Source organism: Diorhabda carinulata, chromosome 1 (assembly GCF_026250575.1).
Source record: "Diorhabda carinulata isolate Delta chromosome 1, icDioCari1.1, whole genome shotgun sequence".
Taxonomy (NCBI): domain Eukaryota; kingdom Metazoa; phylum Arthropoda; class Insecta; order Coleoptera; family Chrysomelidae; genus Diorhabda; species Diorhabda carinulata.
The window spans coordinates 8,801,360-8,828,878 of NC_079460.1; the positions used below are offsets into that span (position 1 = coordinate 8,801,360).

The window sequence follows — 27,519 nt, forward strand, 5'->3', positions numbered from 1 at the left end:
TTTAAACATTAAAAAAACTTGTAGGTATTTAAAGATGACCGTAGCCTATACAGCCCATATAAATGTATACGGTGTGGGCAAAAAGCTGAGAGAGATGATATTTCTCACAGGATGAGCAATATATGGTTTTGAAATCGTTATGCTATGAGAAAGACGTCACTTTTTATAACAGTTGTAGAAAAAAATAACTTAATAGGTTTTTTTGGTGTAAGGGTGCACTCTGTACAACTTGCCTAAAGAATTTGAAAACACTTTCATTCAACTCTGTTTTTTAGTAAACCTACCAAAACTTTCCAATTAATTACCATAATGAACAAAAAGTAAAAAGCACATTTTAAAATTTAATATTTATTTATTACAATTGAATTTACAGGATTCGAAGAAAAATACTTGACAATAAGAAAATAGTTGATACTTTCATTATTACTCCTCTTCCACAGTCTACTATTTCTTTTTCCTAAAAAATAACGAACAAATAAAGTTGGTACAGCTCTTTTTCGACTTCCATATAAATATCCATCGTCACAGAAAACGCTTTGGTTTTCATTAAATGCCATTACGGAAATTTCCGATGAGGTAGCACACATTTTTTCAGTGAAGGAAGCTGGTAATCAGAAATCAATTGCTTCGAGATTTAGTTGAACGGTCAGCAACAGCAGCTCGAACACTGTCACCCTGTCACTGTTGAACCTTATATTGGCTAAAAAGAAGCTTGATTCTGTAATGTTTGACATCGAACTTGAAAATTAATGTGAGTAGCTAGTTTCACCTACAGGTCCACATTATAAGGTGACATATTATTTCGATCAAGCATCTAATATGGAAAAGATTCATGTGTTTGTTCAGCAAATGGAAGTATTTCCAACTACAAAAGAAGTTCAAATATAACAGTTTATTCCACTCAATAATTTAATATGGGGAAGCACCGTGTGACTTACAATTAATTTAGATTCTCTGCTCAGGAGAACTGTTCCACCTACGGGGAAAGCCTTCCAACAATATCAGTGGCACATTGTTACCTCATTGAATGTATAAATAATTCCATATTAGCTTGTTCAACACTATATAGGTAACGTAATAGATATTTTTTCAGTTTTAAACACAGTTTTTCTTATGGTGATATCGGCATAAGAGTTTTTTAAAAGGGGTTGACTATATCTTGTATTTAATTGTGCTCAATACCTCGTTAAATAAAATAAGGTGTTAAGCGAAAGAATTCTTCAAATTAAATATCATTGTTGACCAGTGTTTCAATTTAATATCTAGTAGGTATATTCTTCTTCTTTTCTTAAAAAAATTCTAACTGTATGAAGAAATCATCCTCCTCATGCAACAATACAACCCCCTTTGCATTCAATCACTATACTCGATTTTGGTTTTGAACAGATTTTTCGTATCAAAATTAAGTTGGCGAACTCGTCATCGACAAAATTCTTGCTACCCCATCGGAATTTTCCGTAACGAAACTTAATAAAAACTAAAGCTGTAGTCTCTACACTAACCCACTGATTGGCACTGGCGACCACAATAATTATTTTTAGCTTAAATATTAATATTTTAATAAAACATTACCAAAGGGTGGTTGTTATAGCATCCAGTTAATCTTCTTCTAGACAGATTGTTGAGGTTCAATTTCTGACATGGAAGTAACGTCGTATTAATGAAATCATATGCAAAATTGGCTTCTTCTGTTATGCGCCTAGGTTTCGTAGAGTACGATTCACCTTCACTTTTTGGTATACTAGTATTTATTGCCACAAAAATTAAATTACTTTTTGGTATTCTTTTCACATAATAATTTCTGAAATATTTTTAAGAAATACCTTATAGAAACTAGGAAGATTTTATAAAATCTGATCTGATATACGAGGTCTGATAAAAACAATGTCTGTCGTTAAGCATGGATCTTATAAAATGCATTAGGTTTCGTTTCAAATCCAAGCAATATTCTATCCTTGGTTGCTTTAAAAACTGTTTCCAAACAGTATGAACGATTTAAAGGATGAAGAGTCAGTTAATGACGTCCTTTAGCCTTGAAAACAGATGAAAAAGTGGCGTTTAACTATTCGAGAGCTTTAAATCTTGAATTAATTCGGACTAACCATTTTAACATTGCTTTAACTTTCTTCAATTGGGAGAGCATGATAGGATTAGAATTTTTATCAACAACTGTGAGCCACATTTGACAAAAGGGAATTAGAACGTAATGATGCACAAAGAAAGAGACCTAATAATAGGCTAACGTATTCATTCTTCATGATGAAAATACGTCGTACCACAAGTTGGTTTCAATTTGTAATTTTTTGATCCTGGAATTCATCCAATCAATCTACGTCCACCTTACTCGCCAGATTTAGTACAAAAACAACCGTGCACATAGTAGATATTCCGTATTAGTTCTCTTCACAGATTCGACGTTGGGATAAGTGTATTTCTAACAAAAGTAGTAGCAGAATTCTTTAAAGGAGCTAGATGCAAATTTTATGTTATCTACTAACTTTGTTCTAAACATAGCAAACGTATTTTTATCACACCTCGTAAAGTGTACATCCAAACTTTTTTATCCTCTGTACAATGCTATTTTACCACGAGGTGTGTACATTACTTAGATCAGATACAAATTTAAACATTTTTCTGATATTTGCCTTCCTTAAATTAATTGAATTTCATAAAATCTAAAGATTCTCTTTCCAAATTAGTAGGAGTACATTCATTTCAATTGAATTTTGACTTATATTGAATGACAAAATTACACAACTGATACAAAACTTGAAAGTAGCAGAAAACAGCAAAAGTTCTTTGTACTTTTTCGAGGTTTTTATAAAATACCATAAATTATTACAATTATTACTATTGTAATACTACCATATGTACCTTCCTCCTTCGTTGCTAATTTCACCATGAAAATTACTCAAAAAAATTTCTTGTTGCAATATAACTAAATTCAATTCAGTTTCACATGCAAAATAACGATCTGCGGTATTATCGAACTGTGGATTCTCGTAGTCTTGAATTTCTACGGAAATAAATGAAGGACAACAAGGTTATTTAATTTGTTCTTATAAAAATAAAAAAAATAGGAAAATGAGCATAAAATAATGTTTATTTATGATGAATTTGAATACCTCTTAATATACATTGCAGAACTGCTAGACTTGAATCTCTAAAAATCAACAATGTGATTTAGTTTAAATATTGCCATTTAATTTTATTGAAAAATTGAAAATATTACTAAACGAAAAGACCACTATGACAATCATGGACTACTCAGAATGTAAGGAAACCAAATTCCTCGTTTCTTTATAATCATCAAATATATTGAGACTTATTATTGCATTATGACATGATTTGAATTATAAGATACTGCCGACTGTGAACTCAGACACACAACGACGCGCACCAATGGCTCCACGTCGTCAGCAATGTGATATGTTATTAACCAGTCCTTCATTCTTGGAAAAATCACTAGTGAAAAATGGAGATTACAGACGAGGAAAATCTTATTTTAAGTTATTGATTGCGGTGTTCCGTGTGAGATCGGAAATTGTGATACAAAAGAAATAAATGTTCACCCTACCGTTCAGACTTAATAGTGGCACCACCTTCAAGAAATACAATCATAATATCAGAGGAGGTGACAAGGTTTGCAAACATTTTCTTGTTTTTTGAGGAATATATGTGCATTTACTCTAAGGACAGTAGAATTGGGATTTGCCAAAACTACTTTTGTAAGGTTCATCAAAAATATAAGAGTTGAAATACAAAAATTATAATAGATGCAACAGCCCTATTTTTGGGTATAATTCTGTATAGTACAATATTAACTGTGCATCCGTTGAAAATTATTTGTGAGCCTAGTACAAGTGAATAGCCAACCAAAGCATTTATTTTCGCTATTATAATAAAAGTTATTTATTACACTATAAACAAAAGTATTAAGGCGAAGAGAATGACATGTATAATTATATATACACTATTTATCTGTGAAGCAAAAACGGCGTTTGATTATCGAAATAAAAAATTATAGCTTCAGAATGTGAAAAAGTCATATTTAATAAACTTATGAACAGAACTAAAATGTCAAATGTTTTTCCCGTCGAGAAACGAATATAGAAATTTTCATGATTTCACATATGATAAAAGAAAGCGTTAAGATTGAGAATTTATTTCAAATAATGCTGCAGAGACAATAAAGCGTGAAGGTCGCTTGACTTGAAGCTAGAGAACGTATATGCAATTTCTTGTAAAGTCAAAATATTGCATATGATAACTCCATCACATCGTTTGACATTATACAAAGCACTTGCCATTGTATCAATGCTTCCGTTAACCAAAACCATTATCTGCTTTATGTTGTTTAAACCTTTTAGAATTTGAAGTCAACTAAATAAATGACCCAACAAGAAGTTTAGATTTACTGCGAAATTCGAAAAAGTGCTTTGATGAATGACTAATCTGAATGACATTTGGTTGATTTTTAAAACGAAAGTAATTATTTTTCAAATTGCAGCGTGGATGCAATAAAATTGACGCTAAACTGATAACATGCATAATCTATGCTCTGCGCATGCTTTTGATCAAGATATGCGTCTAGAATTCCATTAAATTCTGTCTTGCTCCAAGTCAAGCAGCTTTAAGTAAATGAAGTTTGGATAGTCCCTATGGGTGAAACATACCATCAGTGTCGTTGGTAGTCAAATCATCAGCATAAACTAATACTTTCTGAAGATCACTGAAATTTATAACCATTATAGCATATAAAACTTCCCATACAAACCAATTAAAAATTGATTGAATGTATCCCAAGGGCTGAAATATAATTATGGTTAATTTATAATTCAAGTAGTTCACATTATTGTTATTACTAATTTATTTGAGCAGATAACTAATTTAGCTTTGGGTAAAACGTTCAAAAAGGTACTGAAAAAACAAAAAACGTGTTGACGCTATTGAATGTGTTTATTAACTACTACCAAAAAAGAAAAGAAAACAAAGGAAGACAATACATCCATTATGTTACAATAAATGAACATAGATGTCGCCATACGGCTCGTGAACTTTTGGCATTATTTCCAATACACATCAGATAGCATCAAATACATTTCTAAATTATATTCACAATGTTACAGGTTTAAAGGAAGACATTTTTTTATTATAGCGAAATTTGATTGTAAACATAGTAAGAATGAAGCTTGTTGAGGATAAAAATATAACCCAAAACCGTCTGGTTACTTTCTCCTTCTCCCTTGTAAATCAAAAAGTAAGCTGACTATCTCAATAATAGGAATTCTTTGGACCAAAAAAATAGTGGACAGCAATCTTGGTTATATTCATGACGTCATTGCGTGTCCTAATCACTTCGTTTACATATTGTTCTCAAATAGATATGGATATGTAAAAATAACTTTTAAAATTGTATTTTTCCTTTTTCACGATCAATTAATAATGTTAAATAAGAGAATGATAAGATTAAATTATTTTAAATCATTAAAAATTATTTTTTTATATTTGAATAGACGATTACACAGGTATTTTCGTTAGTTTATTATTTAAAAAATCAGCTATCTATTTAATCTCTATGGTAATAATCGCTTATCGGCTGCTTTTTATATTTTTAAATTCCTCTTCGATTAATAATGAAGTTTTTTTTATAAACATTATTGTACTCATAAAGCAATGAAACGAAAAAGTTTGATAAACAGACAGTAACTTGCTTTGATTTCAATTCAAACAATACAAATAACACTGTAAGAAACACAAGAAACATCAACATAATAAAAAAGTATAAACTGAAACAGTGAGTAAGCGATATAATTCTGACATGTAATGACGTAAAACCCATAACCTCTAAATATGAAACTATGTATAGGCACATCTGAATCAGATAATTTTCATTGGCGGACAAATCAAAATGATGCGATGTGGAAAATAACGATTTACGATTACATAGGGCAGAATAAAGATATTGAAAATAGTTCCAAACACTTAAATAACAACCAATTAAATGCTTAATGAAGATTTTTCATAGGAATTATAACTGTGTTATAACTCGAATTAAAGAACATAGTAAATACATTGGCAACTTAAATTTTTAATAAAGACTTTAATGTAGCCCACTCAACAAACAGTCTATGTCTTTAAAACACTGAAAAAAAGTATGTCTTGTTGGGTTCTTCATAAACTCTCTAACAACCGCAATCAGCCAATCGTGTCTAAATTTTTAATGCAAAACACTATTCCTCTTTTCATTAGAAATAAAACAGTTGTTGTAAGTGGAATAACTAATTAACATTAACAATGGCTATTCTGGTCCAAAGCAGGTTAATACTTACTGTGATATTATTGGCGGCAGCTGAAGCTGGTTTGTCAGGTTTCTTACAAAGTGCTTGATAATCGTACATAGCAGCTTCTTTAAATATTCCAACCCTAATCATAGATCCCATAATATCACTTTCACGTTCTCCAAAATATGATCCTGTGAACTCATCGTTCTCTGCAACTATAATGTAACCAGAACTGTCCACTATATAACAGTCTAAGGTATCATTACATCTACTGCAATGCCAACATTGATTCTAAAAAAATATCAAACTATATTGTGAGCATATATGCACGATTAACTGTGAATCTTTATTAAATTAGCGAGCTAATCTACTGTTCCTTAATCTTAAAAGATTTCAGTACTAGCAATAATTTCTTCACTGACACTGACACTATTTAATGCGAGTGAAGCTACACTGATCAGTAGTTTCATATCAAGTTTACTGTTTGCAGTATTGCAAATTACAAAATAAGAGAATCTCAAAACGAGACCTAGAGATACACCTTTTTTTGAAACATCCTGTATAGGACAAAATATCGATAGCTGAAAATACATGGTTAGGTTAGGAAGGTTAGGTTGGGAAAATTGTTTTTACCCAATTTTCTTGCGTGACGTCAAAAATCCTTTTAAGGTACAATCATCTAGTGAGTGATACAGAAACTGGTAAGAATTTGTGGGTTCCTGAACTTCAGACGATAATTTTTTCTCGATAGTAATGTTAAAAATACCATTTTTTGATGTACGACTAATTATATGCATATATTCGAGATCGGTAGATAACAATCTGCATCTATTTTATAAAATATGTTTTGTATATGTATTAATTATAAAATGAACGGGGGAAGGTCAAATGATTTCAGTTAAAACTCACCGATAATTTGCTAGATACTTCATTAAATTTAACTTTCAGCTTTCTTTGGGAAAATTGAAAGCCAACTACTGATCCTGGAGTTTCATGACCATTCTCGGATGGAAATATTGCGAAACTTGCTGTTATTAATACATTCGCATCTTTGGGATCGACATCAAAAGGCACTGAATAAACGAATGAATCGTCATACTGACGCTGAATCACTGCATTTTTGTACCATTTTTCATTTATCGCCAAAGGATGCAGATCTCCAAATGATCTAAAATGAACAAAGTTAAACGGAAGTTGCAACAAGTGCGATTTATTTACACGGATATCGTTTTCTAGTTTCTAGAAAATTCTTTTTATCAATATTCAGATACAAAACTTTCTGTTATCCTCTCATTATTTTTTGGCAATCTTTCCTCCTCTATCCTCTGTACATACCCATACCAAATCAACTGCTTTTTCTCGATATGTTCTATAACTTTTTGTAGGATTTATTTGCTCTTTTAATATGTCGTTTCTGACCAGATCTAACCTTGACGTTCTATGGGGTTTTCATAAGGCGTACATTTCCGAAGATTATATTTTTTTCTTTAGTTGTTCTTTTATTCTCCACATATTCCTAAGCATTGCATTGTACATGCTTAGGTTTCAGTGTTTTCCTATTTCAGTATTTCATTAACTGATTGTTCTTACTTTGTTTATTTTACATTTAATTTCTGTATTATCTGTCCCTTCTTTGATGAAAATAACTCCTAGATAATTATAATTTTCACATCTAGTTACAATTTTCCGTATTCTTCGTATTCCCCTCCCTATATTGATAGAGTTCATATGGGAACGGGTACTGCTGTGTCTGCAGTTCCCTATCATCAGCCATTTGTTTAATGAATGAGTTTACCAGGCTATAAAGAAACTGGTAGAATATCTGCAACACCGACAAGAGGTTAGGTGAGGTTTGAAGGGACAGGGGAATCATATAGAAGGCAAATTAGTTGTTGAGAGTTCTTGTTATGCCGATACTAGGGCAAGAGTGTTGCCAATTATTACGAATTGTATATTGACATAAACTTGTTGCTGGGGCAAATAACTTGTCTTGGTTGCTCGCAATACAAGATACTTTTTAGTTGTTGGGTAGGGTGCAGTGGACATTTCAATATATATGTATACTTATAATAAGCTACAAGCAACATAGCCTCTTTAAAAAAACTTATTATTTGAAACTAAGATATACCAATATGAACTACACCTTAAAAAATCTTTATATTTTACTTACTTATTTGCTGGTTTAAAATTTTTATCTTCCACTTCATCGAAAATATCATCCCACCTAGTTAAACCACTTTGAGTAGCAACAAATCTGAGTGAAGCATTATACTTTTGAAATAAAGGAAGTTCTCTTGGCTGCAATGTCAGCTTTTCACCAAAACTTTCATGAGTTATTCTTGCATCGAATATCAATCTCTGCACTAAATGCATATCACAATAGTAGGAGTCTCGCTCAAGCTTCGATTCTTCATCTTCATATTGACTTTTCCATACAAAATCTCCATACATTTTATTTAAAAAGTGCAGTAATTCTTCCTCTGGTGATGAAAATTCGTGACCTTCTAAATAATGGTATTTACAGTACACCCTACAATGAATATGATTCCTTTTATAGCAATTTCTAATAAAAAGTTCATATTTCAATATGTACTTGTATTCAGTACTCCTTAAAACATCGATTAACAACGCACTAGAAATATTTAAGTAACAGTCTATTTGTATTACTTTTTTGATACACATTTATATAGTTTTAAAAGGGGAATAGGGCACTCAAGATTGAAAAGTAGTCCGAAAGCCTGCGTGTATTGTCTTCAGGAACCCACTAGATAAACTATAGAGCTTTTTAGAAACTATGATTGAGTTAACTCGATCATGATATAAATATTTGGATAGTAATCATGATGTTTTCTGAAGTTCACAAGTTATTTAGTCTCCTTATGTTGTTATCTACGACCAATAATAGTTATCAAACTAATTAACGAACACAAAAAAAATTTTTGCAGTTTGAACTTAAAATTTTAAACAACAGAAAATAGAACGTGAAGTTAAGAAACCCGTTCTGGGTTATGATCCGAAATCATCTGACAGATGATCTATCTGATCCGGGATCAGTCGAGCACATCTAACATAAGTGACGCTATATATTTGGAGATGCAAGAATATTACTAGTCCTTTTAGGAAAATTATTTTATTTATCTCATCGTGAAACGTTCACCACTTAAATGTTTTTTTAGTTTCAAGAATAAACATAAAACGCACATAGTCTAATTGAGCGAATAGGTTGGTCGTTGAATAACTGTTACATTATTTTCACGTGAAAATTCTACTGTCTTCTAGGAGGTTTGCGATAATACATTATCGTGATGCAACTTAACCCGCGAATATTAAATGACACAAATACTGTAGGTAAATTTCTGTGGTGTAACAGTTTGCTGTAACTGTACGAAGCTTAACTATTTCAGTAATCCTGTTCTACATGAAAATACTGCGTTTATAACTTTTTTGACTGACTTTTGCTTCTGTGCCACTGTTGGTGTACTGATCACACACAACTTGCCTATTATTTATGTGGCACCTTACAAGTAACAATTTTTTCCAAATGAAGATCATGTAAAATTTTATTCACTGTCGCGAATCCAACACCAAGAGTTACCTTAATCCCTTAATGGATCTTCTTCTATCATACGTTTCGTTCTCTCAATGTTTCCAAGATTAACTAGAGAACAGAGTCTACCAGAAATTACTTCATTGCCGAGCGATATTCCTCCATTTTAAAATTCGCTATACCAAAAGCTCACAGCAACCTTTCAAGACCTTGTAGTTCATTTAAACCCTCCTTGAAATTATAGGAGATCAAAGCACACAAATGTTTTCTTGAGAAATTCATATTCCAATAGCAAATCGCATATACTACTATTTACTCTGTGATAGCAGTGGCTCAACTGCAATCAGAGTTTACTATTTAAAAGAATGATAGTATTGTGTAAAATACAATATTGTCAACTCTAGTTTCATGGTATCTCAAAATATATAGAGTAACCCTGGTAAACATTGTGCTGATTAAAATTACCATATTCCGATAAATTGTTCAGAAACAAATGTACCAATAGGAACATCTTAGGCGCTGTATTTTATTTCCACCAAGTTTAAGGAGCGTTTCAGAATGTATTTAACCAAGTACTGGATTGTCTTTGCCTTTGAACTATATTTTAAGTGTACAAATAGCACACCTTTCTTTCTTCCAACCATGACCACAAGAACCTCAATCAACAATCAACAATCTGTCTTCACTTCATAAAATGTATTTTATTAAAAAAAAAACATCATGAAAATTCGATGAAACTCGCCAAAATGCTTACGTTAGATCTATCCCACAAATAGGTTTGTACAACGTTGTTTTATCTACCTTAAATAGCTGCTTTCTACATTGGAGGTAATTCCATTGTTAAACTGACGCAGAAAATACAAACCAAATTTGATTCCAAGAATGCTGATTCTTTCATTAGTTGAATTTTTGTGCAAATGACAATAAATGTAAAAAACCGTTGAAAAAATTTTTGAGATAAATGTGTACTCACCATTTTCGATTCACTTTCCATTTGCCTGTGAAAAATGAAGTTAAATTTTCGCCAGTATGTTTATTCCTCATAATTTGATCTCCCACATCTAGAGAATACATTCCATATCCATGAGGCAATGCTATGCCTAAAGTGAATGGTGTTTTTTCTATAGGACTGAAATAGTAGTCATATTTTGCTTGAAAGACTCTCCTCATATTATCATAATGATACCTCAACGTTATATTGGATATACTACCATTTTTACCGTCAACTAAATACTGTCTCAATTGTAGAACGCTATCTGTAATTTTTCTAGGTGGGGGGTGTTCATTATCATCCACATGGTGTTCTACTTGCGTTAAGTCTACACTATTGTAGTTGAATTTCAATATCCCTGCATACTTTTAATATTATGATTTTATAAAACAGTGCAACTAATACTACTATAGACAAAATACGGTTTATATATATATATATATATATATATATATATATATATATATATATATATATATATATATATATATATATATAAAGTTTTTATGTGATATCAAAGGGAACATTGGTCTCTGGAAATAGTCTACAAATTTTCACAATAAGAAAATAGTGAACCAACAAACTAATCACTAAGAAACTTTATAAAACCCAAGATTTAATTTTTTATTAATTTTATCGCAAATAATAAAATCATTTTTTCAATGGATCGAGATCAACTCATGTAATGTCTGATTAACTTGCAAGGTTGTATTTAGGATACTGTATACTCGATAGATTCAACAAAACGTTTAATACTAGCTAACAAAATATAGCTAATAATATAAATAAAATAAGGACTGGGTAATATAATAAATAAGTAAGAGTACTATTGATTCATCTTACCATAGGTCTTAGATCAGGATGCATAAGAAGGTAACCATTATTGCTCACAATAAAGGCATATCCATTGACCCCTATCTGTTAAAAATTATGAAATATGTTAAAACATTTTTAAATCTTTAACTTAATAAAGAAATTTATTAAAAAGCTCACTTTCCAATGTCGTCAACTATTGTGTACATGCACAATTGGTAAAAAAGAAAAATTAGAGATTAGAGAAAAACCGCTCGTACTTTCAATGATAAGAACTACCGCAAACAATACATAACGCTCCTCTCCGACATTCGAGCAGCTATAAAAGCGATTATCTCACAAATAATTAAGTCTAAGTTGATCATGGAGTGTCTAGAAGGACTAAATGAAATAGACAAGGAAAATAATGTTATTAATCTATTAAAAAGAAAGACCAAATACCTTCATACGACCAGAACCATTCTGTATCCCAGGAAGAAACCACTTAAATTCAAAACTGACGAATACAGAAAACCGTATCCGAGCACTTTATCCACTCTTAAATACTCGAGATTGTTCATCGGAAACTATAACCGTGAAAGATGAAATAAACACATCCATTTAAGCAGGAATAACCTACTCGTTCTCTCGGAGCTGCTAACGGGACACAATCACTTAAATCAACAGTAAAGTAGAGGGTGAAATATCGGAAATCATCATTGCACCGTTTCAAATAAAAGCACTCATAAATGCTCTGGAACATGTCCACCATGTTTCTAGCAAAGGAGGACACAGTAGATGTTTTAGAAACAGAAACCCGTTATATCTCAATCAGACAGTCTATGTCAACGACTGAATTCAAATGCACATAATCAGATAGAGTTGTTGTGATTTTAGACTAGTGATTATTCCTTAATATTTGGCAAAGAAAGAACTAGTGATTTGAACATTTAGAAATATATTAAGATGTTCAGTACAGTTTTTATTCTAGATATAGTAGGTAGGATTAACTGACGATACGAGTATAACCTGAATGAATAGTGATCGACTTGTGAAACGCTAAATCACAAACATACATCGATACGACACTAAGTTTTGTTTATTAATTGAATAATAACAATTTAAACCTTACCTTATAAGGTACCGTGATTCTCTCAAACTCATCAATTGGTACATCTGTAGCTGCTACACCTAATAAATATGCTGTTGTGGTATCGTTCATTTTATTAATTCTTGTATCGTAGCATGGTATCGCTACTGATGTTAATAGCCTGTAAGGTTCTTCCACAGTGTTGTCTTTTTTATCGTCATACTAAAACAATTATTTCCCACTTATCTAATACAGTGCTACCAAAAATTGTTTGAAAGGTTGAATATTAAAAGAAACTGAATATAAGCGGTTGTTAATTTGTCCACAGTTAACGTAATCGTCATAGAAGATGTCACAGGTAATTCATGAACAATTTTTGATGGAACAGGACAAGAGACACTCCTTTTAAATAGTATTCAAAAAAGCCACTACACAATGGAAAATCATTGTTCAACTAATATGAACTTAATTTACTTCATAACAATAAAACCTCCTTTTTAAAAACTGTTCGTATTTTTTGAAATATTTCTAAGGTAATAGTCTATATTGTATTACAATGTGTTTTTCAAACCACGCAGTTACTCCTATTCTCGCCATTATGAATTAATAATCGATCTCTCGAAAGAATAGATATCATTTCTAATTAATTCTAATTAAAATTGTTTTCCTTTCCAGTAAAAGAATTAAAATACATGTAATTGTATGTCTAAGGTTTTTTCAGAACATTGGTATTAAAAGGACCAGTCGCTTCCGTTTATAACACAGAAAAATTACAAATGTGTAGGGCCACATCATCAAGCTGGACATGTTACAAAATAACGCAAATGAATTCGTAGAGTATCACCATGTATAATTAATAAAACGCAGAAGAGGTTTCCTCTTATTCTGGAGTAGCAGTTATGTTTCCAGAGTGTTTTAAGGCAGCAGTATAAATTCAATTAAAATTACCATCATAAATTCAAAATCCAATAATATTTGGATTGTAGAGATTACTAAAAGTGTCCGCAGTCAGTCAATCATCTCATGAAACTTATTGATAATTACTTTTTTCTACTTACAGTTACATCTGCATATGCATGTGTCCAAGACACAGGGTGATCTTCTGCTTGTAACACCATTGGTCTGGCAATAACACTAACATATTGTAGAACAGAAACAGTCACTTGTTCTAAGCTACGAACTGGTGTATAATAACCTTAAAAATAAGGCTCATTTTAATTTGCAATACACGAAAGCGAGTAAGAACAGAATCAGTTGAATAAATGTTCATCCAAAACGTTAGTACAGTTAGTAGGATTCTAATAAAGTTTAATGGCCTGTAGTTCAATGAATGGATAGTTATCCAAATGGAGAAGTAGTAGCAGATATCTTAAAATTTGGGCTCATAAGAATATTTACAATAAAAAGTGGTAGAAGAGGATGTAGAAAAACAGAAAAAATTTAGATTGGTAATATAAATTAGATAATTGGAAATACGAAGGCGTAAAAAGAAAAGAATATAACAACCCACAAAATATGAGGAGGATTTACACATAAAGAATTGAATAATTTGTTGATAATACAATATTGCCAAAGTATAATTGGTATCTTACTGTCTAAATAAACCTCAAGAGACTAGTTCTTTGGTAACCTACTGGTAAATTTGATCAAATTGCTAATTCAATTCAGATTATATAATTTTTTTTTAAATAACTCCTCCTATAATTTTATATATAATAAAATATTATTCATATAATCATGTTTCTAAGGAGAAAAGAATGCCTACCATTTGTTTTTTTATCTATTCAAAAATAGTACTTTTGACCATATTTTTACATAATTCAATCACATTATCAGATACCTATCATTGTTCTCACCTCTATTTTCACAGCACGTGTCTTTCATTTCTTGAGGATTTGTTACTTCCATTCCAACTAGATAACCAAAAATTCTTACCGGTATATTTGAACCATTGTTTAAATGATTGTATTTTGTCACTATATCAGTAATGTCTTCATTTATTCCATCAGTTATAATCATGATTGCTTGATTACAATTACTGTTTTCATCAACGCAATTTCTTTTTTCGCGATACTAAAAAAGAAAGATATAATGTATTATATCAAGAGTGCTTATATTAAGCTCAAAACATAAAATCTTTAATAATTGTATTAGTTTGGAGACTATCAATATTAAGACAAACAAATAGAAACAAATATTGATATTCGGATATGGCTTTATAGTTTTTCAAAATAGTTTCCATATTGAGATCAATATACTTTTGCATGCATTTGAACCAATTGTCGAAGCATTGTTTCCATTTCGATTGAGGTACCTCAAAAACATGTGGTTTGAACGCATCAACCGCTCCTTCGGGTTCAGAGAAACGTATACCTCACGATTTATTTCTGATCTTCGGTAATAAGAAGACATCAATGGGTTGGAAACAATGCGGACCACCCATCAATTCTATGTTTTGACTGTTTAAAAACGTTTTTGTTTGAACTGATGTGTTAGAGCTCGCATTGGCAAACAAATGCTGGTGAATCATTCAGAAATCAGAAAAAAACCATTATTAGGCAAACATTTACTTCCAAGTGCTGCATGCGCGAACAACTTTTGTTTGATTTAGCTCGTCTTAAAGACCCATACAGTCGATTTTTGTTTAGTTTCGGATTCAAATGCATAGATCCGTGATTCGTCGCCTGCCACGATCTTATAGACGTCTTCGAAGCACCGCAATTGAATTTGTTCAGCATTTCTTTGCACCAATAGACACGAGCTTTTTTTAAGTGATTGTCAAATTATGCGGTATACAACTCTAACAAATATTTTTGACAGCCAAATGTTTAGGGAATATTAAATATATGCGAGTGACAATAATGCCCAAATATGCCTTAATTTCGCGATATGTTACCTGACGATCTTAAAATATCAGTTTACGCACAGCGTCGATGTTTTCTAGCACAATAACTGATGTTGGACGACCTACACGAAATTCATCCTGTAGCGAAATGCGACCACAACTGATATTCGGCACAACTGAAACCAGCACTCGAGATGGTGCTTCATCACCAAAAGTCGAAGCGAGTTGGTCGGCACACTACTCTTGGTTTAATCCACGTCAAAAGTAATAGAAAATCATCCCATGAAAATGTTCCATTTTTTGACTAAGATGAATGTTTCAAGTATCTGTAAACATCTCAAATGGCACTTGTATGACAACACGTTCCAAGTACGTTCATGATTAAAAATGTTAAACTTTATGATGGCGATGCCAGATTTGACATTAGTATTGCCATAACACAAAACTTATGTAGCAACCCTTGTAATTAAATCTTAAATTGGATCAACTTGGAATAATTTGGTAATTTACAATGTAACAAAGAAGTTTTATCAATCAGCACATCCTAGCTAGACTAAAGAATATCCAATAACATCGTAAATACCAAGGCTGAATCAGCAAATGGATGCGCGTTATCTCAAATTTTTAATTTCAATACAAACCATCTACTTCACTACATATCCTTTTAGTTCGTATTTTAACCAAAGTTCTGTTATCAATCATTTTTTTGCTATGAGATATCGAGAAATTGTTAAGTGTGACTATCAGACAAATAGTTGAAGATAGTAGTCTCATTTGCAGTCATCTTTTAACCCAATATAATTAAGATAAAAAAATTGTTCCAAAGATTAGTATTAATGGATCCATCGCTGTGGTGTGAAGACCAAAATGCAGAGTAAGGAGTGAGCATCGAGATTCATCACCGCAAAAGCAATGGAAGATGCAACCTCCAGCAATGAAGGTATAATGTTATCGTATTTTGGGATGCTTAAGGCGTAATTTTAGTAGATATGTGATAACATCAGGATAACGCATCCAATCACAGTTATTGCAAAAACCGTAATTTCTCAGACTGGCTCTAAATTACTTAAGTATCCTTCATATCCGCCATAGTTGGCTCGCTCCCTTTCCAAAACTTTCATGGTAAACAATTTGATTTGTATATATAGTATTGATATATATTGCAAAGTTTATTGTTAATAAGTTAAAATAAATCTTGCTATCACAATTGCGAAGTAAATTAGAGTTATTCTTGAAAAAACAAGTTTGACAAAAAATGGTCCACATTACTTGTATATTGCAAAACAATTTTTTTATTTAGATGCAATACATTATTATGTAAATATATTTAATCACACAAACTGTAATTTCAAACAACCACACATACGAGTAGATGCCATACCTGACCTTAACTCGTTAAACTCCACAAAATCAATAAATAACTGCACATATCCCAAGATCATTGAAATAACTTGATTTAATCCGTTAAATTATACATTTTCAAATTGTTTTCAGAAATAATAAACAAACTTACTAATGCCAGTAACTGAAAAGCAGCTTCTAAAGCTTGAGTAACTTGAGTCTTTCCTTCAGGTTGTAGTTTCTCCACAGCTGATTTAAATACACGTATATTTTCTTCTGTAGCTTGAACTAACATGTTCTCAAAACAGGGAATCGTATAATTTGTTGTTAGAGTATAATTCAATATATTGACATAGTCATTGTTTGACAGCGTATCCAAAATAGTGAATGCTGTTAAGGAACCGATGTGGTGAGGCATACCTTAAATAAATATTATATTTCTAATTATTATGAAACAGTTGATACATATCGATTTATTGGTAAAGGGTGTTATCTTAACGATTGGATGCAAAAGATTCTAAGCTTTCTAATCTTTTGATGTGATGCATTTTAATATTTGGTTGAAATAAAGTGCAGCAACCTCACGTTCAATGCACCTCATAAATGAATAATCTAATTTGAATGTGGTAAGTAACTCACAAGTTGGTAAAAGAAATACAATGGAATATATTTTTATATATAATGAGTTTCTGCCATAGGCACTCTTTGAAGGTGAATAGCTAGATCTGTCACCATGTAGGTACAATGACTATTAGGGAGGCATTCTCAAGTGTAGAGAAGTGGAGTATTAAACTGTGACATGGGATATGTGGGATCGTCCGCTTTGTAGTTCACGTAAAAGTCTAAATTATTTTTTCATATAATAGGCAAGAACAAGAGGGTAATACCTATTACACTCGAGTAGTTCGAGTGGTGCCTGCCGTGTGGAGATGCCTGTGGAAATTGATCTAGAACTTTTGTAAGTTGTAGTGTTCGGGAAAGACGTGCCTTGATAGCTGATTCCATAGCTTTGCACTTCTCCAAAGGAAGGAGTCGCGATAAATTGACGTTCTGAGTGTCTGCATGCGAACACTGTATTCATAAGCCACGTCTGCCTGGCGAGTAAGTTTTGCAAAAACTGTTCTAGGTGAGATTATGTTGGACAGCTTGGAAAACCATCTGCCGTGGTAGTATCGGTAAAACAGAGTCAGGTCAGCAACGCTTCTTCGATACTCTAAACTGTAAGTTTCTGACCAGCTCTGGTTCACCTACTTATAAATCGAATTGCTCACTTCTGTTTTAAGCTGAGCATCCTCAGGGTATACTTGGGAGTCAAGCTCCAAATGTGGGAGCAATACTCCAAAGATGGACGAATCTGGGCTTTATAGATTAGAAGGAATTGCTGGGTATATAGCTTTTTGGTTTTAAATATGGTTCCAATTTTCTGTGAAGCTGCCTAGCTAATTCGGCTACATTAAGATTGTTTCCAATTTAGAATTTAGAATTTTATTAGATGGATTGATGGTGGTGATTTGTTGTTACCTACGAATTTTGGTGAGAGGCGAGTTTATTGGGGAGGCTGATTTAAATAACAACAGTGTACTATCATCTGCGAGGCTATAGAGCGGGTTTACAATTTTATGGAGTAGATCGTTGATATATAGAAAAAAGAGAGTAGGTGACAAAATGCATATCTGGAGAATACCAGCGGTAACTTCAAACTTTCCTGCGGTGTGTTCATCAATAGCGACCTGGATATATCGGTCTTTGAGAAAGCTGTTGAGTCAGTTGATAAGTGAAGACGACAAACCGTATGATTTATTTAGAAGGTTGGCATACCAGACCCTGTCAAAAGCTTTCGATATATCCAGTGCGATTGCTCTGGATTCCCCATATTTCTCTATAGCTTCAGTCCATACGTTGGTGACATAGGCTAGAAGATCCCCGGCTGATCTATGTTTACGAAAACCCGTATTGATGATCGCTGATGATGTTAGCAGTCCCAAAATATCTGAATATTTGTTGGTTAACGACTTTCAACATGATCTTGGCAATGGTTGGAACTGAAGCAATCAGATGGAGGTTGCTGAGAACCGCCTTTTTTCCTATTTTCGGTATGGGGTGAACTCGAGCAAGATTCCAATTTATAAGAAGGAGATCTCTTTTATTTGAAAGAGAAAACAATTTGCAAGGCGGTATTCCATCTGGACCAGTGGCTTTATTGATGTCCAAGCCTTTGAAGCGTTTGAGAACTTTCGCCAGATCTCGCTGTCGAAATTCTATGTCTGACATCCTCTTCTCTTTTGCGGTTACAGACCAGAAAGTCCTTAATCCATTTAGGCAATTGAGAAATTTGTTTTTCATCCTCTCGTTATATCGTTCTTTGCAAGCGTCTATGGTCTGTTTGCAGGCATTAAAGACCCCAGCGATAACAATATCTGCGTTTGGATAGTTTGACCGCAGGTAATGAATTTTATTGGCAAGGTTTGAAAATAACTGCCTGTCGCAAGTACCACTAGAAGGAGGTTTGTATAGGAAGCAAAAGAATTTTTTTATTCTTTGAGTCGTTGTTTTAAACCACATAATCGAAATATGATGATTCTTTTCTCGGTGGCAATATATGTCGTCCCTAACGAAAGCGGCGAGCCCAAAGTTATGGTTGAATCGGTATGTAAGTCGTATCCAGGATGTTGTTGAATACACCTTTGTTTCTGCTAGAGCCAGAATATGAAGTTTCTTTTTTATTGTGTCAAAGTTTTCCTACGTATGCAACTAGGACTGACAATTCTCGGAATCAAATTTTAGATTTACATGATCAGATAATCACTTTATCTTGTGATCCCTCAAAAGAGCACTAATAAAAATCATGTATTCAGTACTAGGCATAATATTTATGAACTTAAGATATGAAGTACAAAGACTAAAAATATTAAATATTAAATAAAAGTTTATTATGACTGGTACTAGATCTAAAATGTACTTAAAACTACTTTTAATAATAATAAGTTATTATTGATATTTTACATACCTCTCATTGATCCTGAGTTATCTATTAAAATAACAATATCTTTTGTACATGTGGCGGCCTCTATAAACCATGTTCGAATTCTACAATCAAACGTCAGTATTTCCTTACTTTTATTATCTTCCCATTTTTGTGCTAAAATGATGTTGAATTAAGCATCGATACAAAAAAAAAGAAATATTTAATTCACCTGGATAGTGCCTCATAATTCCCATCATGCTTCCAAAATATTGCCATGACAATGCAGGATCGATGAAGTAGTTGTTTCTGAAAACTACGTCCAGTTTTTCTGACCACTGTATAGTGTATGATACATTTGGATCTGGAAAAAATAATAAGATTAATAGACCAATTATTGGCATATTAAATAAAATATGATTCAGATAACTATGTGGATATTTCAACTTTTGTTTCGCATTTAGGTATGCGAGAAGATGGCGAGCCTCAATTGTTTCAATTTAGTGCTGATTGTACGCCACAGGTGACACAATAGCGATGGATGCTCTGGACAGCAGAAATTTAGTTTCTCAAAACATGGAGGATAATTTATAAGCCTTCTGTAAAGTCATATTTATTTTCACTCCACAGGGACATCCTCATTAGTTTCACTATTTACATCGACGACATTCCAACATCCGAGCAAAATTTAAGGAGGTTTGATATCTTACCTCTATCATACACATACATTGGGACATGGACTGAGCTGTAATCCGTATTTACGGGAACATTGTAAAAGTGAGTATCGTTGTCTAGTGTCATGGATTTATACAAATACTTGTTTTTTAAGAAAATTGGAAATTGGGCCTTAAATGATTCGTTCCTTATTGGAGAATATCTTGAGCTATAATAAGTAAAATTTTCTTTTGGTTCAAACGATTCTGCAGTTTTCTCGGCCATTTCTTGAATTTTCTGAAATAAAAAAAATTGATTTCAAATAAAAAAATGTTGGGAGTTACGTGAAAGAAAATTCCGGAACGTTCTAAAAATTAAAAACGCATAAGAATCAAATTACATAAACAAATGTCAGCATTTATTTTATTATAAATAGGATTGTGGTAAATAATAAATTAATGAATTATAGTTAATTCTATTCATTCCACTTTGTAAAAATATTGTAATTTTGAGTATAATAAATTTTCAAAAATAAATTTTCGGGCATCGAAAATATAACTTGGGTATATGAGTATGATAAGCCGCCCCACGACGATCATCATGAAACTCTATACTTAGACTATTGATAATACGAGAAATCGATTTATCATATCTATTTTATGCGGAAACATTTACTTCCGGAGATACCGGAAGTGGAAATTATCTCAGAAAGCTCTATCTGTGTGTGAAAAGTCATGATAATTGACGCATGCGCAGAAGAGTTTCTATGAAAAAAGTAAGCAATTGCATCATTATTATCGAAAAACCTAACCTAACCTTACAGAAATTACTAAATTTTCATTATATCCATTGATTTTTCGTAAAAATAATGCATTTGCATAATTTGAAAGAAATATCTATGGAAAAAATCAGTTTGACTTAATTTTATTTATATATGTTTTAAGCTTTATCGACCAAGTTATAAATTAATACTAAAATAGCAAAAATAAAAGCTTTCCATGGGTATAATTTCAAATTTCCACGAGAAAACGACACGTTGCGTTCGGAAACTCACCGGCGAAAAGCCGCCACTTCATATAGAGCAAGGCAAAGTGCAACGCAAGGTAAGTTAGAATATATTTAATCAAAAGATTGCGCAGATGATTGTCGTTTCGCAAACATAGCATGCGAGAGCACGATGCAGCATTATGCTCAGCGTTAAATGTTCCAACTACAGCAAAATCTCGCACGGTCTAGCACTAGAAAAAGCTTTCCTCGCTGATTTTATGCGCTAGTTTGCCAATAACTTAACTAATCACTAACTTAAGCAATCACTTAATATGTTACTTGATTCCTATGAAGTGTTATTAGCTTTATTCGCGGATCAAATTCCGAATCAGTTTATGGACCGATCGCATGAGCACTTTCGTTCGCGGGGGTGAAGACATCGACCTGCTAATGACAATTTAGAAAGTGTGCATGCGATCGGTCCTTAAACTGATTCGGAATTTGACGCACAAACACCATTCTTAGTTTAATTATCATCACTATCATCCAGATAAGATTATTTCATTAAAAATAAGAAATATCATTAGACAAAATACTTGATATCAATCAACATTTATAAGTTACATTGATTTACGTATGTAATAGAATCTTTTCGGAAACTATGATCGGATTAACCCGATGATGATCTGATCCGGATCAAGTTCATTTTTGTTTGGAAACTGATGGAGTTAATCGTTAATCCTAGTCATATGATATAGTTCTTAAACCTTTCGACCCTGGTATACCCGCGGGTGAATGCGATCAGCTGACGGGTTTTTATATGGTTTTTAAACTTTAAAAATTATTTATTTCCCATAAATGGCTGTCAAATATCAATTCTCATGAGCAGTGTCATTGATACGTTATTCTGAGGTTCACAGTTTCTATATTTTTCGGTATATTTGCATAAAAATACATTGATTGACTGCTCAATGACAGTTATTAAACATCTAGAGCCTAATCTAATACAACTAAATAAATATCATGAAAGAATTAACCCACAAAAAAGTAATAAAAATCAAAAGTACTTGTAGATTATGTTTCAAACTTAAAATATATATCTTTTTGCAAGGAATGATCTGCAATTAGATAATAGGTGATCTACTTTATCCCCAATGACTGTACACAAGAAGATAGCTTAGCGCCATAACAACAACGTTGGCTTCTCGAACGGTGATAACGTAGTCATCAGTATAGAATCGGCAGAGTCTAATGAGGTTAGATGTGATTTAAAGAATTTTTTCCCGTTTTTAGAAACTATTCTTTAATTTTTATTACATTTGAATGATATAAGTGTGGTTATATACATAGATTTTTTGTGTATTTATCCGTTTACCGATTATTTACAGACTAAAGTTTGAGTGATACCTATCTATACTGATATTTGGATATTGTGCGACGTTTTTCAACCAGTTGTAAAAGTTTTGGTAGTCTTGCACAATAAAATATGAAAAAATAATTTAAATTTGTTGTTTTATATTGCAATGCCTGGGCAGATACGTGCTGTTGCTTCATGCAAAAGTAATATATTAAACCGAAAAATTGAAGGTATCAACTTGGTATTCCATTCATTTTCTAAGGCAAATAATCTAGTTTCATCCACAATTAGAAAAGAATGGATATATCGGTATAATCAAAAAGACGAATTTAATCCTAATACTTCTACAATTTGCTCGTTACATTTTAGAGCAAATGATCATGAAAGGTATATTATATAAAATATAAGTATTAACATTACACAACGCTTCAATCATTGCTTTAAATACAATTATTTTAGGTCTTCCTTTGCGCAAAGTCTGAAAAAATATTGCAGTCCCCACTTTGAACATAGATGTTGTCCTTGAAAATTGGGAAGGAAATAATACCTACCTATATATTTTATTAGGAGTTTGATTTATTATTTTAAATAAATATATTCTAAAGTCATATCTTTTTCATGATATTTACAAAAGAATTATATTAAAGAATACTAATATTTCATTGATACTGATAATGCTCAGTACTAAAATACATTTTAGTTTTAGTTTCCGAAAAGTCCTCTGGAGTGTTCTCCTCTCTATGATAATGGAAATTGAAGATAGGAAAGCCTACAACTTTTTAGTAAACCTAAAGTGAGATGAATGTACTCTAATGTCACATTTAAAAACTAATTTCTTCCAATAAGATATCTGCTAATACTTCATAATCCGACGCTGAGTGGCGCAATGCTATCGTAATTGGAAAATTATTTATGCTTAGCTGATCGATTCATGTAAGATAATATAACTTTATGGGCTCCCACTATTTTTATTGTAACCAAGTTACACTTCTAGTTAGATATTGATTGGAACAATATTCTAAATCTAAGTTATTCATATTCTGCGGTACATATAATCTTCTTGTTGGTTAATCATCTCATCATTTATTTACTATATTATTAATGTCGGAGAATCGATACTTTGATAGCAACATAAAATAGTTAGTTTTGCATAGTGGCAAACATTGACAATGACATGAGCCTTCCATTGATTGAATTGCTTTATGTGAATAGACCTAATAGATATACACATCAAACACAGATATGACAATGTTTATTAACTATGATTACCTAGTTTACAACATTTGTTGAAAATTCAGTTATTTTATTATTTTGTACTATACTTTTACTGGACGGCAACATTAAATATCAACATGAAAGTTTGTTGCTTTTTGAAAAAGTCATAAAACTTCGATGCATTCGAGTACAACAATACAGAAATTTAACAACCAACACATCACATACCTTTATAGCTCGTATTTTTCTATTGATCATAATTGACATATTGGCGTTTATTTCAGACATCAATGCAACCGGATCTTTCTTTTGTACTTTAGCATTTAAAAATGTATATTTCTGCAATAAAATAGTTTTGGTTGAATTTTTTAAAAATGTTCAGTTGATAACACTTACTTTCTCAATTTCAGAATATCTTGTTATTGCTCGTCCTAAGTTCCACAAATCTCTACCAATCGCATTAGCCCATTGATATACCCTACAAAAATAAGAAACCGTACTTACTACTTACTATTAACTGACAATAAACATTGTTTAAACTTACTCTTCTCCTTGCAATGATCCAGTAATGACATTTTGACCAATAAATATCGATAAAACAGTTAATAAAGGGAACACAATTTTGTAAAACATAATTATTGTTCGAAAGTTTCCGTCATTTCTTTCTGGCAATGCTAAAAGTATTTTTGGTTCTTATAACACATTAAAAATACCAAAGTTATTTTTGGAAACAGAACAGTTCACTAACCAAAGTTTATTTAGAGTTAATTATTGCAGACTGTGTGTAAAAAATTAATTTTCCCGATAATTAGTTACAACAAAACGTTCAGAAATGCATACATACATCATATTAAACATTGAAAATGTTTATAAAATAATCTTGGCGTGTGTGATATACCCCTATGATGTTAGCAACCGAACATACAAATTAAAAATAGAGCAGTTACCGATTTCGTTTTAAACAGGTGCGGCCCAATGAGGATAAATTATTCAACAACTGCACTTGATTCTCAATATCTCGACATCATGTACATAATAAATATCGATTTTAAGATAAAATATTTTTAGTCGACCAATGTATATTCAATCAATATGGCCAGCTTGTAAATAGACAATTTTCCGAATAATTGATTCAATTCTATACAGAGTGGAAAAGTTCTATAACCTAATAAATAAGGGTTTGGCTCAAAATGTCTGAAAAATGTCAAATTTTGTATAGAAAAGTTATTATATGAACAAGTTTTCTATTTTTTTACTTTATAGTCGATTTTTATGCATGAGAAAGTAATAAAACCTACTTTTACTAATTCAAAAAAGTACGATTATTTTAAATATTGTTGCAGAAGAATCTTAAAATTTTCTAAAATTTACATAAACGATAATATAACCATAGCCAGTACAGAACAATAGAAAAAGGTTTGGTGTGATCAAAAGCCCTGTGTATTGAAGATTACATGGCCCTATCTCCAAGTACCTATTTGCCAATAAAAATTAGAAATTTTGTTTTATTTTAATTCCAAGAAACTCTACCCGACAAATTTCACAGAAAATACTAGGTTTTTCTTTATAAGGTCCAAATTGTGTATCATTATCAGTTGCAGCAAGAGCAGTGTGCAAATTATTGTAAGTTCTAGTGTGGTTATAGAAAATTTGGAAGGACCGCATAAACGGGTGAAAAAAAAAATTATATTTAATTGTTTCATTTACAAACATTTATGTAAAAGTGTTAATCATACAATGGAATTAGTTAGTTTAGTAATATGTTTGGTGTTATAAAATCTACAATTTACATAGTTATTAATGAAGAGAAATATGACGAGTTTCAAACAGCACCTGAAGCTCTAGAAAAACAAAAGATAGCAATTGCCAGCTTATTTCCACCAAGATTAAATTCCACTACTGAGTGTTGTCTCAGAATATCATGGCCTATAATAAGATCGGCACATAATTCTTCTAGGACGTAGAGTTTAGTGTTTTCATAAGTATAGTCAGATATCTTTAAATCAACTAAACAGAATTCACTGACGGCTGACTTATATACAGAAGCTGTCATACTAACATTAAGTTTAGTGGGAAGTGTTTTTATTTGATTGGTAACAAAGGATTCTGATATCTGTCAACTAGTCCTTCAGTAAAGATATGGTTAACATATACGCTAGTTACAGCTTTCGAAAGACAAACAGGAGAAGCAGCAGAAATCATGCCAGTTAAAGCTGCTGACATTTTTTTTGTATTTTAGTCTTATTTTTATTTTTCGAGAGACATACTTGCTTAAAGTGTCCCTTTTTTTCGCAATAAGAGCAAAATGAAATATTTACAGAGCACTAAAAACGAGGATGTTTTGATTTTCCACAGTAAAAAAATTTAGAATTGTTTGGGTAAGAAACAGCATCATTGATTTGCAGACTAGGTGTTATAATATGCTTCAAAATGTTGCTGCGCCATTTCTAGCGACCTAACAAAATCAATAGCTTTTGACTGACTCAAAGTGTTCCAAGTGGTCCAAAAGTCTGCTTTATGAATGATGAACTTACTCTGCTATAAAAGAATCTCTTATAAAATCATCTGTTTAAAAAATCTGTACTTATTGATCTATCGACTCACCTAGTATGTTCTGTTATAGAAGATAAGGAATGTCTGACAAATATTTCATTTCTAGGCTTGATATTCAGATTCTTCAAAGTCTAAATAGCATCTTCATAGCTTGAACATTCATTGATATGAATATCAAGTTTGTTTTAAGAAGTTTTCACTTCGGCAGCCTCCAAGAAATTTTCGAAAATTCGTATCCAGTGGACCCAAAGGCTAGTAGCAGTTTCATGTTAATCTGTTTATTAACTGGTAATAAACAATCTCGGAAATAAAGACTTTAATAAACTGGAAACTAAACTACTGACATAAGAAATGTACCTGACAATGACATACTCGTAAAATAATAATTTGAGGTAACTACAAATATATGTAGGATCGAAAATGAGTTTCCTTTCTATCAAAAGAGACCTAAAATAAAGTATTAAAAAAATTGTTCATAGTTCTCTACTTTTAACTGAATCTCTTACTACAAGGTTTTGTGTAGTTAATACCAAGAATCCCTCGTACAGATTCTATTCAGTAGATTATAATCACGAAAGACAATACTTGCCTTTTTTATTTATTCATGTTTTTCTGCACATTCTTTCGGTACGTACGTTTCGTGACGTTCTTAAAGCGTACATTTTCAAGTTATCTGTGCCTTAATAAGCGAAAATAGGAATAAAATTTAATTTTACTGTATACTATTTAAATTGTTAGAATTATACAAAGAAATCCACAGAGATCTCTACATTCCTCGATGCAAATATTTGATTGGAGTTTCAAATGTGTTTTTTGGTATCAATTTACAGCTTCTCTATCAATGAAGGACCAATCTATTTTTTTAAACTGATTATAATCACATTGCCTTATTCTAATTATC

The 27,519-nt window shown here is 31.8% G+C and overlaps 1 protein-coding gene across 4 annotated transcripts; it reads right to left on the reverse strand.

Moving 5' to 3' along the window:
• Window positions 1-328: 328 nt before the first annotated feature.
• On the reverse strand, window positions 329-25,036 carry LOC130894599 (voltage-dependent calcium channel subunit alpha-2/delta-3). Of its 4 annotated transcripts, none has more exons than XM_057801541.1 (20): window positions 25,013-25,036; window positions 24,610-24,739; window positions 24,462-24,543; window positions 24,294-24,404; window positions 20,563-20,803; window positions 20,085-20,216; window positions 19,898-20,029; window positions 17,063-17,310; window positions 14,561-14,777; window positions 13,763-13,899; window positions 12,747-12,926; window positions 11,666-11,740; window positions 10,805-11,187; window positions 8,455-8,814; window positions 7,194-7,452; window positions 6,333-6,575; window positions 4,677-4,809; window positions 2,875-3,016; window positions 1,573-1,801; window positions 329-457 (listed from the first exon to the last, which is right to left on the reverse strand). In XM_057801541.1, exons 2-20 carry the CDS (start codon window positions 24,696-24,698, stop codon window positions 368-370), a joined length of 3,483 nt encoding a protein of 1,160 aa, XP_057657524.1. In that variant the 5' UTR covers window positions 24,699-24,739; window positions 25,013-25,036; the 3' UTR covers window positions 329-367. The 4 variants fall into 4 exon arrangements, with proteins under 4 accessions (XP_057657524.1, XP_057657506.1, XP_057657515.1 ...); XM_057801523.1 differs by lacking the exon at window positions 25,013-25,036 and adding an exon at window positions 24,910-25,000; XM_057801532.1 differs by lacking the exon at window positions 25,013-25,036 and adding an exon at window positions 24,814-24,941.
• Between the last annotated feature and the right edge of the window lie 2,483 nt (window positions 25,037-27,519).